We start from the raw sequence: 16,821 nt of genomic DNA, 5'->3' as shown, positions 1-16,821 counted from the left end.
TCTGTTGGTTAAATGGTTAGTCCATATACCATGTAAATTGAACTACAGCACATTTTCAATAATGTCGGTCTTTGAACCGAATCTGACTTAAAAACGTGCACCCATGTTGTTTGAAATCCCCATCCATGTAGCTGGTGTGAACTACACTGAACATAAATATAAACGCAACATTTAAAGTGTTGGTCCCATGTTTAATGAGCTGAAATAAACGATCCCAGAAGTCGAATTTGTTTACATCCCTGTTAGTGAGCATTTCTGCTTTGCCAAGATAATCCATCCACCTGACAGGTGTGGCATATCAAGAAGCTGATTAAACAGCATGATCATGACACAGGTCCACCTCGTGCTGGGGACAATAAAAGGCCTGGCTGCCAAGTTGGTGGGCCTATGCCCTCCAAGGCCCACCCATGGATGCACCCCTGCCTAGTCATGAGAAATCCAAAGATTAGGGCCGAGTGAATTTATTTAAATTCAGTAAAATCTTTGAAATTGTTTCACGTTGCGTTTATATTTTTGTTCAGTATAATAACCAATAGCATTTCAATAAATAGCTTGTCAGATTCATTTTCTCAGTCCAATTGATTTAGTCATTTCCTCCTAAATTATATACAATAAGGTGAAATAATTGTTATTTCCCCCCCTTTTGAACTACCGTGGCAACACATTCGTGTTGGATTCAGTGATTCCATATACATCTAGAAGGACCACTGGGTTTATGATATTGAGTGTAACTGTAATATTACAGTTTGAACATCTTGAAGAACAATCTGGCCTTATGATCTCCACCCGGCACAGCCAGAAGAGGACTGGCCACCCCTCAGAGCCTGGTTCCTCTCAAGGTTTCTTCCTAGGTTCCTGACTTTCTATGGAGTTTTTCGTAGCCCATATGCTTCTCCATCTGCATTGATTGCTGTTTGGGGTTTTAGGCAGGGTTTTTGTGTAAGCACTTTGTGATATCTGCTGATGTAAAAAGGGCCTTATAAATACATTTGATTGATTCAGTCCAAATAATAATAATAGATTGGAGTGGCTGGCTGGCTGGCATGCAGGCCAAAGTGGTGGATGGACATTCAGTAGAATATTGTAATGATTTCCCTGTGAGGAGGGGATGTGGCATAATCCTGAAGCACATGTGAGGACAGAGTAGAGCCCCCTGGATCCTGTCTTCGTGTGTCTGGAATCTGCTCCCCCCTCTCTCTCTGGTCAAAGAGGGTGTGGGGGCTTCATCACAGCATGCGTTGTGCCTGGTCATCGCAACAGATTCTGCGCAAATTTGGGCTGAGAGGAGGGAATGGAGCCTGGCTCCTGCCACACCCGGCCTTCCTCCTCTCCTCCATGTCCACAGCACTGTGAGAGCTGGTACTGTTTCCATGTGAACAGAGCACTGTAGAGAAATTGACATGTGTAAGCATTAGCACTCTGTTTCACACATCCTCATTGGCAGCAACATGCAGGTGTCTCTGCCAGAACAGGGAATTGGCGTTGGTAATTTAGACTGGAGCTTGGTTTATTTATTGATCCGTACTAACAGCACTGACTGAGTGGGATTTAAACAGGAAAATCTCCTCTTTAATATTAAAGCTATTCAACAGGACCACGGTCCTAGTGTAAGGAGGGACTCAAAAAAGGGAGAAAAAGCCAAAGAATGGGAATTGTCTGTTGACAGATTGTATGTATTCAATCATTCATACTTGGAGCCGTGTATAGGGTGGGGTTGTAGCTCTCGCTAGTGCAAAGCTGCATGCCGGTCGCCTGTGGAGGAGAGAGGGGGAGGTAGAAGAGGGGGATAGGTTCATCACAGAGCGAGAAGGAGGGGGTGTCAGCATGAAGAGAGGGAGGGGAAGGAGGGGTTTTAAAGGGTGGGCTTGTAGTCATTGTTAGCCAGCAAGTCAGAGAGAGGCGCGAGCAGGCAGACAGTGAGTGTGTGTGCAAATTGTGATGAGTAAAAGCATTAGGCGACTCAGCTGTTGATACAGCCAGTGAGCGTGTGTAAGAGCGAGGGAGTGAGAGAGAAGTGTAAGGCAAAAAGGAAGGAAATAAGGGAAAAGAGAGAAAGGATATTACAAGTATGCTGTGCTGCATAAGAAGAACAAAACCGGTAACTGCTTTCTTTACAGATTCTCTCATTCATATCTGTCAGTTTCAAAATGTGTCTAAATTGTTCAATGTTTGGACTAACTACTTCAGTAACTGAATTGAGGATATGCTTATCTCATTGTCTTGTCTTCTTGGCTCACTGGGACTTCAGTGATGTCTTAGATGAAAAATGGACACGCCTTGTTAATGTAATTATGTTTGAATGAGTGTAGTAGCCACAATGCTTCCAGACCTCATGCTGTAAAAGCAGTAAGATAAGCCTGTAACTTGATGCTGAGGACTTTTATACTATTATCGATCCACTACTTTAAACACTGAGCGATGTATTGATAGACACTTGATGCACCTGTTTGCTGCCTTCTGTGATTGCCTTGACTTCTTTGTACTGTAATCAGGGGATACATGAAGACTGGGGATACTTCCTCCATTGAGCACAATACTGTCTTAATTACCTCAAGGCTGCTCTTAATTGATGTACAACTAAAAAAATCCTATTTTGGTGTTATCTCTAAGAAACAAGAGGACAGAGAAGCATGTTTGCAGAGGAAAAAGGGTGGGGTAAGGCTCCACTGACTAAGACTCAACTCCTCTGGCCACGGTGTCTCCAGGGATTTCAGTAGGAAATTAGGATCTTAAATAGATTAGCACGGTTCGGGGGTTAAAAGTGTATATTGTCAATTAGGTCTTCACATGTTTATGGGTGCATAGTTGTGAGAAAAACCGATGAATACATAGCAGAGAATACTTTCTCAGAAAAGCAAGGTGGTTGCGAATCTATGGGTGGGTCTTGGAGTTGTACAGTATGAGATAGTACCTTGATGTAAGTAGCTACCAGAAGGTTTTTTTTTGTTAGCGCAGAGCTATCTATCTGCAGAAGCTATCTAGAGTGATCAGGATTTTATCGGCTTCATAAAGCACTGGATTCCATCAACACCTTATTGCTGCTTAAATGTCAGCATGTATGAGTCATTTTAGCTCAGCCAGGCTGCACATTGCACTGAAGTGGGTGAGGCATCCCTCTCTCTCTCACGCAGCTTTAATACTGCATTAAACCCTATCTCCACACAATGCTGTTATCTGAATCGTAACCTACTCTCACCACAGGGATAACCGCCTCCCATGCAGCATCCAGCCCTTAGACTCTGCTTTCTGCTTTAGAGGACTGGCTAATGAATGAATGAAGTCTCTGGATTTAGACAGCATATGGTGCAACAAGAGAGATTGCTCTCAGCTAGATGTTAAAAGCACAGAGAGCTACACACCCATACAGCAGTAGCAGCAACCTAGGTTTTTCAACAGAGCCACCAGCGCACACTGTAGACCAGCCGTGATTGTGGAGCCTTTGTTCAAACGAGAGAGAGCAACCTATTTAATTAAATGAGGGTGGCTATTATGGCTGAATATTATCTGGTTGCGAACATCATTCTTGGGGCCATCGAAAACATGGTCAACACCGCTCATTAATTCACCGTCCTGGGAATAAGGCGTGTGTCGGAGAGGCATGGGGCTGTGCGGGTAGGTTGAATGTATTCTCCTCCACCTGAACCCCCCCCCCTCTCTCTCCTGCAAGAGGAGGGAGAGGAGAAGAGACAGCTGGATGAAAGGGTGTGGTGCTGTGTGAGTGGGTAGTAGCAGCTCAGGGAGAATGGGGGAGATTCAGTTGCATTCCCATCCACTAGAAAACCAGACATATTTCTATCAAGATGAGATTTATTCAAGGGTATACATTTACTGGACATATTGCGACAGACACCATATATTTCTTGGCAGACTTCTCCCTCTCCCTGTCTGGTTTCAGTGGTCATGTGTAAGTTACACTGTGAGAGCCAAGCTATCTTTTTATTACACACACTGATTCAATTCAAACACACATACAGATCATTAGCGTTGGTTTACTGAGATAAGGGCTGTCTTTGCGTCAGCATGCTGCATTCACCTATGCAGAGGAGCTAGGGAGCGTCTGCTTGAGCGAATAAGAATTAAAAGAGGATACACATACCGGCTGTGTGCATATTGTGCAAGCAGCAGTCTCATTTCCCTCCTGTGACAAAGTCCCTGATGGTTTCCAAACTGAGACAGCGGTCTGACGGGGGGGGGGGGGGGGGGGGGGGGGGATGGTGGCTGGCTACCGTTGAAAGGTCCATCCATAAACCCACTGTGGGGTGTGGTTCACACTGGGTTGCCCACCCAAGGACAGTGGCTGGGGCCCGAGATGTACAGTTGTCTTTAAGATACCTATGCCTGGCTTTCATTGGTGGTGTATCATCTACAGGCAATCGGCTATCTAAAAGGGCAAATGCAACTAGTGTTCCTGAGAGACAGTTTTGAGAGATGCTCATTTGATGAGTGGAAAGATCATGCACTGAGTGACATTAAGGAATCTGATTGTTGTTTGAATACAGTTGTCTGAAGCCGTCTCAGGAGTCCAGGTGTCAATTGACATGCCGATGCTTTTTAACATCGATTGATTATTCAATTATTTTTAGATCTTCAATGATTGAGGTTTAAAAGGGATATACTGTAGGTTTGTAGGAAAATACCATTGGCACTGTCTATATTGAACTCTCCCCAGACATCTGATTGGAAGACATTTCCTAATGTCAGATTAAATCAGTTTGATATGGCTCTCAAAATGATGTTCTATATTGTTGTAGGTACATTGGTTAGCGTCAGACATTAACATGTAAATATATTGCTTTGGACATTCTACCATTCATATGTCTGGGAAGCCACCTTATAACATGGCTAGTAGACTATACAAATGGATTGTTTGGTGGGTTGAACGGACAATATAAATAGGTTGATTGTGGTAAAAATCAGTGTAATGAGTTCTATTCTCCTGTTTGAAAAATTATAGCTGGTCTCAATATGTTTATCTGAACGAACAAACAAAAAACCCACCTATAATCCCCAAATGCACAATGAAATATCTTCCCTTAATACCAAAATGATGTCATTTCTCATAGTCCCAAAACAGTTTACAATTGAAGTTTAGCAGATGCTCTTATCCAGAGCGACATACATTAGTGAGTGCATACATTTTACTTACTGGTTTTCTGTGGGAATTGAACCCACAACCCTGGTGTTGCAAGCACCATGCTCTACCAAATGAGCCACCTGGGACCCACATTTTTTTGGGGGGCATCTTAGATTGTTCTGTGAATTCAAAATTGTTCGCCATTTTTAGGAGATGCTCTTATTCAGAGCAACTAGAGTCAAGTGGCTTGTTCAAGGGCACATCGACAGATTGTTAACCTAGTCAGCTCAGGGATTCAAATCAGCGACCTTTTGGTTATTGGCCCAACGCTCTTAACCTCTATGCTACCTGCCGCCCTTCTCAATCGCCATAAGTCATTCTATTTGAGCAAGTGCTTAGACCAAAATTTGGCATGAGATCATACATATTAAAGATACCATTACGGCTGTGAGGGTGTGCCTACTCTAACAGTCTATCAAATCTCACTGTTCCATTAGCACATCACTTCACTAAATTATTCCAAACTAATACATAGTCATGGCTTTAAAAACATTATATATTTATTGGTAGCAGGTGATTAAGACATCTTTCTCCTCCTAAACGTGCCACGCACACACGCACACACGCACACACACACACCCTGAACAAACGCCCTGACCGATGGAACAGCCAGCTCCTCCCTGCTACTCTGATTAGTAACCTGATTTATGGTTTCCTATTGGCTGCTTCCCCAGGGAGTCAGGTGTAATGTGAATCATAGTGACATATTGTCTTTCATAGCCTAAACCAGTAGTTTTCACCCTTTTTTGGTTACCATACCACCAACAGAATTTTGCTTTGCCCAGAGTGCACCTGAAGTACCCACTCATGTGCATTTTAACAGTAGTCCTATTGTCTCATGAGTCTTCTCAAGTACCCTCTGTGGAAAGGCCAAGTACGACCACGGGTCCTAGTACCCCTGGTTGGGAACCACTGGTCTAAAACAGCAGACAGGGCACTGAGTGATGAGTTACATGTAGCACTCTGGTTGTCAAGGTAACATTTGATTGTTCAGGGGGAGGATGGCTGTGCATCTTGACGAGGTAGCAACCAAAGATGGACCCACAAAGTAGCTTTCCGGGATCTAGTAATTAAACAATGCTGTACGCCATTTCTGATGTTATTATGACTATGTTATTGATGATAACTGGTTGATTGGTGCTTCTACACCTGCATTGCTTGCTGTTTGGGGTTTTAGGCTGGGTTTCTGTACAGCACTTTGAGATATCAGCTGATGTACGAAGGGCTATATAAATACATTTGATTTGATAGTAATGATAGTAACCGATTACAGTATCTTAAAACATAGCAAAACAAATACTAATTGGAAATGAGATGAATCGTCAAGATGTGACTGCTCCACATGCAGAACTCTTTGGCTTGTTATGCAATGAGACCAAAAATGTAGCGTATTTGTAACAAGAAGCAGGAATCCCTCGGGAAAACGTCACATTGGGAACATCGTGAAAGACAAAGCATGTAACACTCTTAGCTACATCATAGATTTAGAATCGCAGTCTCTTTGATTTGGTTTAGTCCACACTGCCTGTTATGTTTCCTTTTCATTGGTTCACACTATTATTTTCAGATGAACGTAGTTTGTCTGTGCGAGATAAATGCATAATTCAAATCAATACAATCTGTTTATTTATTTATTCATTTTGAATGCATTGATAATTTTTGTTTGCTTTGTCAATTTCAATTTCAACGTCATTGTTTATTTTTTTCCTTAATTCACTTCATTTCTTTTTCATTAGATTTATAAGAATCATAACACAGCCCTCTATTTGATGCACCACTCCAACTATGGATCCAGATATCAAAGGTAACATCTTGACGCTCTGTACAGGCTCTAACACCTATCCCACCTATCCCACTCCCATTCCTCATCCCACTCCCATTCCTCATCTCTTCCTAAATTCTGCTCCAGCCATGGCCACCAACTTCTTACACCCAAACCTGAACAACCGTGCTCAGATCCACATCCCACTCTCACCGCCTGCTCGGACTGTACCTTCTTCTGCCTTCAACAATCCACCTTTTATTCATTTCCCTTGATTCTGCATATAATCTAGTATCTATTGTGGGTGGGTGGGTATGTTGGTGGGATATGTTGTTGGAGATGCCTTTTGGAAGTGTTCTTCTTCAGAACCATTGGGATTGTATGTGAATGACATCCAATGGCGTTCACAACGGTGGAATGCTATCTGTTCATCTGCCACAATAAGAGACGCTATTGGTTGGATGTTGATAGAAAAGGGCTTCATATAACAGTTACTGTCACTCACTATTTGGCAGGCCCGTTGAGTATGGGCCTCTGATACCACTTCATTGGAGACCTTTCACATTTAGCCATGAGGATGGGATGGAGCAGCTTTCTAAGAGCTTGGTAGGTCACCAGAAGGGTACCTGTTTTGGTTCTTTGAAGCGGCAATTGAAATTCTTGTTGGTTAGATAACAATAATATTGCTTCATTTTAGGGCAGACACAAAATGTCAATAGTAAGCCCTTGGTGGTTTGTTGTCCTCTAATATGCTCATGACTTCTTGACATCCTGTCTCTTTCCCAAGGTCGAGAAGAATGAAGAGGCTGACCAGGAAATCAAGCAGGATGAGAAGAAACCAGAGGACAAAGCCCACAAAGCGGCCACCAAAATCCAGGCCAGCTTCCGTGGACACATACTCCGGAAAAAAATGAAAGATGGAGAGGAGGATGAGGAGGCCAGTCCAGCTGTCCCAGAGGAGGAGGCGAAGGAGGTGGCAGATGGAGAAGAGGAGAAGGAGGACGTCCCCACTGCGGCTGAGCAGGCTGCCGAGGAAAAAGCCCCCCCTGGGATTAAAGAGGAGGAGACGAGCCAAGCCAAAAGCCCCATCTCAGAAAAGGCAGCAAACTCTCCTGCCCCTGTCGCCAACTCTCCCGTAGCCGCAGCAGCAGCTTCTCCCACAGCGGCGCCTTCAGAGCCTTCCAAAGAGGAGGCCAAGGCGGAGCCCGGCGACACCAAGGAGAAGCCCAAAGAGGTGGACAGCAATGAGGTTCCAGTTTCTGCCCAAAACCGCTCTACTGATTGTGCTGAAAAGAGTGTGGAGGGTGGTGCTGCCCAGGAGGAGTCCAAACAAGCCGACGTGCCTGCTGCTCCTGTCAGTGAGACGGCTGATAAGGAGGAGCCTCACCAAATACAAGACAAAAAAGGTAGGCCTTATTGTAACCCAGCCTCTGAGATGCCCATCCATGTAGATGAGCTTAGAAATAGGCTACAAACATAACACAAACAAAATAGGCTACACAATAGCTTGTATAATACATTTATTACTAAGAATAAAATTGTCTGTGAGTCAAATTTACAAAATGACATAATGTCAAGCTGTTACTCATAATCTTTTTACATGATCTTTGATTGGTTGAGTATGAGAGAAAAGGGCAAAGGCTCAGTAGGTTATCTTGTTCCAGTCCTCGAACTCCCAGACTGTATGATGTAGCCTACCTAATGGAATATGTGCAGAATCCTCTACAGGAGGATCAGTGTCTTTGTCCTAAGTGGCACCCTATTCCCTACATAGTGCACTACCCTATGGGCCCTGGTTAAAATGAGTGCACTTTACAGGGTACAAGGTGCCATTTGGGACAGAAGCTTAGACAGGACTGGGATTAACTAGGTCATAGGGGCTGCACTGTCTGCAGGTTGTCATAGTTACACATACTTGGCTACTGGTGTAGACCCAGGATACCTGGCCATGGTTTTCAGACTTACCGAATGATAAATTACTCAAACTGGTCAATTAAGACAGAAACCAGCAGACCGTGAAGACATGCATGACCTGGAATGGCTAACCATCAAATGAAGCACTAGTTTTGGTCATATTGGGGTGGCAGGGTAGCCTAGTGGTTAGAGAGTTGGACTTGTAACCAGAAGGTTGCAAGTTCAGACCCCCGAGCTGACAAGGTACAAATCTGTCGTTCTGCCCCTGAACAGGCAGTTAACCCACTGTTCCTAGGCTCTCATTGAAAATAAGTTGTTCTTAACTGACTTGCCTAGTTAAATAAAGGTAAAATAAATATATATATTTAGGTCATAAAGTCCAATATAAAGGATAAAGTACAAATGGAATTCAGTATTTTAGTGGAGTTCAGGTGGTCCTTCGAGCTTCAGCAAACAAAGAAAAGGAGGGGTGCTCAACAATAAGGACAAAAACAACGTATTTTAATATTCAATATGTAGCAGTGGAGGTGTTTATATGATCAGGGTCTATACACAAGGAAACACAAGACAGTGTTGTTGGAAGACCTTTCACAGGAATATTATTGATGGAGACTTTTATGAGTTAATGAATGACTGAAATCAACTTTACTGATCCCCAGAGAGAGAATTCGGGATAAATAATAAATGAGCTCATCTTCTAGGATGGGTTGAAATGTCAATATTTTCATAGTGATTGCGTGGTTACCACTCCCTTACCTGAATCCTGCCCATTGATTGCCCGTAGAATGCCAAGTGCTGTGTGAGTCATCTATCATGAGTCACATACACGCAAGTCTAGCACCATCTCTGATTCCCAGTGGATGACTAGCAAAGATGATGTCATGCTGATGATTAAAGTCAATGCAGTCATGATGACATCATTACCTCCAGGAAATTAGGAAAATAGCTTTGATAGGAAAGGACATCTACATGTCATACTAACAACTCATAGGGAAAATGTGCCATAACCCTGTGAGACCCAATGTTGCAAAAATACATTTCCTAAATTGCATCCTGTACAGGTCCTAAACAAAGCAATTGCACTACAAAGTGCATCTCCTTAGACCCAGATGTACTGTATCTCTTAGAAGTATTTGTTGTGTGTTGGTATGGTTATTGTGGCGTCAGTAGCCTCTGAAACATTAGAAAACGGTCCACTCGTCTGAGACCACACTGGTCCCCTACACAAGCAAATGTTGTAGGCCATCCACGCAAGTACACAACTTGAAATATTTTTCCTGTCTTCTCTAAGATGTAGAGATTATGTAGAAACAAATATATCAAGAAAAAAACTTTTGGAGCTAGAGGTAGTTTTGTAAGTGCTGCAAAAATGCAACATTAGGCTTGAAGGGTTGCCAAAGTGAGACATTGTTTCCCTTCCAAATTCTTTGATGTCCCTTCGACACATCAAAAGAAGAAAAATGAATATACATTAAAAGAATAGCGCCATTTTATGGTAAAGAAGTAAGATAGATTATCTCTCCAAAACAACCCAAAAAGGACAACCAAATATCTTATCCATACACATTAAAAAACACAAATAGTTTATTCTGTTTGATAGCAAAATACAAACATTTTAATTGGTCAAGTCGATCAATTTGCCTATTTCAGACAAAATATGACTTAATTTCAAATGTATGTACCATTAGACAATATTGTCCATCACATGTAAATGTTTTTGATCCATTTTGATGTGATTTTCATGTCATTTCTGTTTTCTTACCACACATTTTTGCTGCCATTTGAAGCTCAATGTTGCATTTTTGCAACATTTTCAGAATTTCTTTCTACAAACTTAAAATTCCAATAATGGATTATTTTCATTATCTTAAGTATTTAAGTATTTCTGAAGGGTAAAAAAATCAGATTTGGATCTATGGTTAGGTCTCACAGGGTTAAAAATCTGATGTAGATCTATGCTTAGGTCTCACAGGGTTAAAATCTGATTTGGATCTATGCTTAGGTCTCACAGGGTTAAAAATCTGACTTTATAGTACAATTGCAATAAAATAGTACAATTGTAACAAGATAAAAAAATAAAAACGTAGATATTGGTGTAAATGTAGGCCAGCTGTACCAAAAACAGAGGAGATTTCTTTAGATTTAGTCTTGGACTTGAGAATCCCATCTAGCAGGTTCTGAGAGGAATGAACTGTTGCTACTCTCTCTCTTTCTCTCTCTTTCCCCCTCCTCTTCCCTTCCTTCCTTCCTTCCTTCCTTCCTTCCTTCCTTCCCTCCTTATTTCTTCTTTCAGATGGTGCCGAAGAATCCCAACCAGCTGAGGCTCCAGCAGAGGCAGTCCAGGAGGAGTCCAAGGAGGACCAAGCGAAAGTTTAACATAGAGAAAAAAATACTATGATTACAAATGAATTTAAAGGGTGACTCTTCTCCTTCTGAATGTGAAGGCAGTCAGTTTTTATTTGTTTGTCATTTTTTGTGTGGCAATGATTTTCTTACGTTGGGAGAGTTTCCAACATGCGTTTTTTGGTTCAAAGCTATAAGTGGTATGATTTGGGTATGTTCTGTATCTTACATTATTGATTCGATGGTTGGACCTATCCACATTTTGAACTGAGTTTCAAAACCCTACAAAGCAGGACAGGACATTTTCATATTCTGCTTGAGTTGATCAAGCTTGGTTTACGTTCTTTGAGTAACAGGTCCTTCTCCTTCCGCACTTATAAAACTAACAAGTCTGACATGATTTTCATGACTTTACGGAAAACAATGAGTACTATGACATGTTGTTGACCCCACAACTAAAATCCCTCTTCCAAATTACATGATTAGCATGAACCATCTAACAACTTGCATGGGAACTCTTCTGCTAAGAGGAACTTTTCGCAGTCACAATACAAAAGACAATGTGGCTTCTTTTTGATGTCCTTGGTGTTGTTATGACAGTTTGATATGAATTGGAATTACTCTTGCACTGATGTTAAAAAGAAAATCAATCAAACAAACAAAACTAAAAAACGTTTCCTATGTTCCAGTGAGTGCAATGTCCAGTTTGAATCTAAGGAGTTAAATTGTGAGAAAAAAAAATGATTTCAATGTCTGTTTTCAAAATAAAGCAATGTGCCAATTACCATCATAAAGTTGTGGAATATATTTCACCTGCCAAACAAAATATTTGCTAATGAAGCCACTTTCACATAAAGACTGAATTGGAATATAATAGTATTATTATTAATGAGATCTAGAGACATCTAGTGGAAAGTAGTGGCACCTGCAGTTTAGGGCTTGGTGCACGATTCAAATTCGTATTGCTCAGCACGATAGCGCGATTGAAATGTAAAGGTAATTTCTGATTGAGTCGACCAATGCAGCGTTTACTGTGAATGCAGTCCACTAACTCTGGAACAATGGCTTTACATTTCTGTTGTGCTGTATGGCAGCTCTTCAGCACTACATATTGAATTCCTGGCATGAAACGATACCCAGCTATTAGATTATTAGTAACAAATGCTATACTTTTGGGTCTTGACTCAATCTGAGGTTCAGCGCTATAGCGCACTTGAAATGTAAAAGTTATTACCGATTAGAGCCAACATATGGAGTGTTTACAGTGAATGTAGTCTCCGCTAACGCAGGAACATTGCCTTTAAATATCAATCAAACTACAACGCAGATCTTCAGCACTACAGATTGAATCGAGCACCATTGACCTGACAGTAAAAACATCATGGTGGTTAGCTCACTTAAAAATAAAAAATAAATTAAAAGCTAGATAGGTTATAGATACACCCATTTTTTTAATACTCCCAGTATTTGGCACAAACACTTCTAGTTGGTCAGGTCTGTGTTGAAGGATCAGCTAGGCTTTCATAATCACCAGAAAGATTTCTCATGAAGGATAGACTGGTAACCTACATGTGTTGTCCAGGGTTGGGGTCAATTCCACAAATTACATTTTAATTAAATTCTCTCTCCCTGTAAATTCCCACATAGTTTCATTCAAATTCTAGGTCAGTCTTTGAATTCAGAGATAATTAAATTCCTCTGAATTCCAATGTTAGATAAATTCCACAAATTCAAATTCCTCAGGCGTTCAGGCTTATTATATCACTGTTCAGGCTTATTATATCACTGGTCAGGCTTATTATATCACTGTTCAGGCTTCAGGGTAGCCTAGTGGTTAGAGCATTGGACTAGTAACCGAAAGGTTGCAAGTTCAAATCCCTGAGCTGACAAGGTACAAAAATCTGTCGTTCTCCCCCTGAACAGGCAGTTAACCCACTGTTCCTAGGCCGTCATTGAAAATAAGAATTTGTTCTTAACTGACTTTACACCCACCCCTTCCTGTGTCATCTGATGCCAGAGCATGTCTTTTCCTTGAGTCTTTATCTCAATGGGGCCTACTGGTTTAAAGGTTAGATAAAAACGCTACAAGGCTCATCGCAAATGAATTGACTCCATCCATTTCAGGAGTTCATCGGTGTCCATAACAATGGCCCTTTCCTTCTATAAAGCCTATCATTTGAGTCAGACAATGCAAATGCCTGTACCTACTGGCAAGAGTTCTCCTTCCAGTTATCACACTGTTCAGATAGATTTGTCAGTGTCAATTTCCAATGTCCAGAGTTAACTGTCTAGAAAGTGTCATAGAAACCCATCTCCTTTTCCAAAACAGATCATTTGTCAAGCACTCCAGAAATATATAGTATAGGACACAAATCTCCCAATGAGAATTAACAATACGTATATTCTTTTATTTGCATGTTACATGGTGATAAACACAATTGTACCAGGAAGATACTGTGTTTCAAGCGTTCTCCAAAAAGATTACTCATCGACATCTCAATCCACATTCAAATACAGAACACTGAATTCAAACAACTTTATTTTGCGTCAAAACATTTTCTTGTATACCTTTACATACCATTTTTAGAAATCAATCGCAAATAACGTTACCATTAATCAAAGCAAATAGAAAACAGGGACATTGCTGTGTGATGATTGTATAATTGTCTAGGAATTCCATTCTTGTGACAAAGGGAAGTACAAATGTGACATTCCTCTGTGTCCTACAGTGGAGTATTATCAACAAAGTGAACTTAGGGATAGACTCAGCTTAAATATATTCTAAAAACAGTTTATATACAGGTGAGGTAAATCACAAGATGGTGGGTTACACATGTAACCATAGCTTGGTGGGATGGATAAACATGTGGCCAATGTAAATGACTGCTAATTCATGCCGCATGTATCTCTTTCAATGGCTTAAAACAAGCCAAAGTAACTCAACAGTGTGTGCAGACACACAAGCCAATTTTATACAGCGATGGGATGCAATGTTTATTATTAGAAAGAATCTAGGTAGACATATCAGTCCCCTTCAGTTCCCCAGGTGTCAGTCATAAGGGATCAGGGGCTGTATTCATAGGCAGGGTATAGCGCAGTCAGGTGAGACCCCTCATCTTGGGAAAGACTTCAGCTCAACATCTGATGGCTCACTGGCCGAGGAGACTGTCAATCACTGCAAGACCGCCCACTGCTTTCCCCCAGTGCTTTAGCTTTGACAGGTAGACACATACAGTACGGTGCTATAGTCCACATTGCCTTCCCATTCAGACATGTAAAAACACTTCCCATTAAATAATAATACATACCCCTTTATTGGCGAGTTAATAAACTATCGTTCAGAGGCAGGATGTACAGTAGGCCTAGCGTCCATTGTTTTATGGGTAATTGAAAATACAGAGATGACACACAAGATAGATTTTCAGTATAGCACTAAGGCTAACATACAGCAAGTCTGTTTTCTAGCAAAGAACTCTGACTGCTTAGATGGACAACTACCATGGTTCCAAAGCAGTATGAATACAGTGGAGGTTTTTTAAAGATGAGATTTCAGAGAGCATTGCTTACATTTACAGGTTGGTTTTGTGAACACACGGACTTGACAGACAGCGGTAGACAACGTCGTCATGACGCCGATCTGTTTTTGTTGGCCTTTGTTGTTCGTCAATTCATTTTGGCATTCAGCTCACGGTCACTCTCCGTGAGCTTTCATTTTAGAAACCAAACACATCTATGTACCCAACTCAAAGAAAAACTAAAACAATGTTGTAATTGGAAAGGTACAATAAATGCACAAACTTGACCTTATTAAATCCTTTTAAAAACATTGTTCTTACTTATTGGTTTTACTTGTATGGTGCAAAGCGCTGTTGCCATGGGACCCTATAAGTTAATTATCAACAAATGACTGACTTATTAAGAAATTTGGACATATTAAATGTGTCTTTATATATAAGGACATTGGATTCAAGTATATACACCATTAACGGAAATTATTGAAAATAAATCCATAAATTATGAATTTCCATATGTTATTATGAAAAGACACATACAGAAAAGAAAAGCACATCATTCATGTCACACATTTCTATCCAAATTCCAGCAGTATAACTGTGGTAGCTCAAAATTTATTGGAGAAAGTCGACACCATAAAAGCTAATATGGCAGGCCATTTCTGAAGCTAAATACAGTTTGCCATAGAGAAACTGAACAGCATGTAATTGGTTTGTAATCATACAAGCAACATACACTGTAACAATAATTACAATTTTTCTTGTTACAGTGGCGAAACAAGTTATTTTTATCATATAGAGACACTTTAAAAAAAAGAAGTTATATACAGTAACGCATCAATATTACGCATGTTTTGTTTGATGAAGGTCAAGAAAGTAGGTCTTCCTTTTCGACATAAAGACGATTTCACATTTCAAGCGTTTCTATCAAGGTCTGCACTGATGCAAACCATGCTAGTCCACAGTTACTGTGTTTCTCCTTTGATGGGTCCAAAAATCAGGCAGTTAATATAGCGGCAACTAGCCCTGTATCTAACGTAGCTGAGGCTGTTTGCTCCCGGGTTATGATCCCAATACTCTTGAAATGAAGTATACCAAATATAACATGTTCTACTGTTTTTCTGTAATGTTGACTGGAGTATGTTGGCTTTGACATAATGCGTATTAGAAACACTTTCAAATCTATTGTTTTGTATTTTTCTAAATGTCAATTCTTGGACATATATTGGCGTATTATTGTGTGATGATGCACTGGTTACAATGACCTTTTTTAGTCTAACAATGCAGTACAATTACATTAGGAAAGTAACAGTAACTTGAATGTCTCAGTGCTTCTCATAGATATCCATGATTGTTGTACTTGACCTGAAATCCCTGCCATTTGGGAGTTTAGACTTATGTATTCATGGTGACAAAATACAATGGACCACACCCAATCCCCCCCCCCCCAACTGAAACAAGAGTAATGACAGCAGAAAAGCAAGACTTCAGCATCTTCAAATGGTAATAACTGTTTCTTTAAAAAAAACAAAAAAAAAACACTTTGTTCCATTTTCTCCATTTCATATTTTTTTGTTACTAAAACTTATTAATAAGCCCATTCTATTTTCTTATTATCTAGTTTGGTGCGTCGAAGCACATCAGGATTTTTGTTACGTTATGCAAACAGTCTCAATGTAATAACCGGGTAGGTAATAACAATGGTAGGTTGGTGGTGCTATTAACACTTGAAGAGAAGGCAGGTGATGGAGGCCAGGAGGAGCCACAGTGACTGGGATAGGCAGGCGGCGCCGTTGATGTCTCGACCCGTCCCAGGTCCTGGAGGGAGAGGGAGAGAGAAAGATTCAGAGGAAGAGAAGTTAAAAACGAAACATATTCATTTTGTTGATGTTTCATTCAATATATTATATCACTTATATATGATATAATAATGTGTAAATGTATACATTGCTATGCCTGTCTGAGTCCCTGTCTGAGTAACGGTACTGCTGCTATGACTCTACAGGAATTGATTTGTGTGCAGTGAGTGACATCTGGTGGTCAGACTATGTATTACAGCCTTTTCTAGTCCCACATCTAAATGGAATGGGCCTAGAATTTGTAACATTGTATAATGTGTCTAATTTCAGAGACATTTAATTAAGAAATTTGGGGGG

General features: G+C 40.7%; 2 protein-coding genes across 5 annotated transcripts in view; one reads left to right on the top strand and one right to left on the bottom strand.

Annotated features, from left to right (window-relative positions):
• The first annotated feature begins 1,471 nt into the window (after positions 1–1,471).
• LOC109906060 (neuromodulin-like) lies at positions 1,472–16,195 on the top strand. Its single transcript, XM_020503713.2, has 3 exons — positions 1,472–2,098; positions 7,684–8,302; positions 11,104–16,195. Exons 1-3 carry the CDS (start codon positions 2,069–2,071, stop codon positions 11,184–11,186), a joined length of 732 nt encoding a protein of 243 aa, XP_020359302.1. The 5' UTR covers positions 1,472–2,068; the 3' UTR covers positions 11,187–16,195.
• LOC109905519 (limbic system-associated membrane protein-like) overlaps positions 13,529–16,821 on the bottom strand; it is a 1,129,933-nt gene continuing 1,126,640 nt past the window's right edge. For all 4 annotated transcript variants that reach the window (XM_020502925.2, XM_020502926.2, XM_020502924.2 and 1 more), the window contains one exon: positions 13,529–16,483. In XM_020502925.2, the coding sequence (XP_020358514.1) occupies positions 16,386–16,483 (98 nt within the window). In that variant the 3' untranslated portion in view covers positions 13,529–16,385. The remainder of the gene's footprint in view (positions 16,484–16,821) is intronic.

Source organism: Oncorhynchus kisutch, linkage group LG15, assembly GCF_002021735.2.
Source record: "Oncorhynchus kisutch isolate 150728-3 linkage group LG15, Okis_V2, whole genome shotgun sequence".
NCBI lineage: Eukaryota > Metazoa > Chordata > Actinopteri > Salmoniformes > Salmonidae > Oncorhynchus > Oncorhynchus kisutch.
Note: the sequence above shows the minus strand (reverse complement) of the source record. Positions and strands in the feature narration are given on the sequence as shown.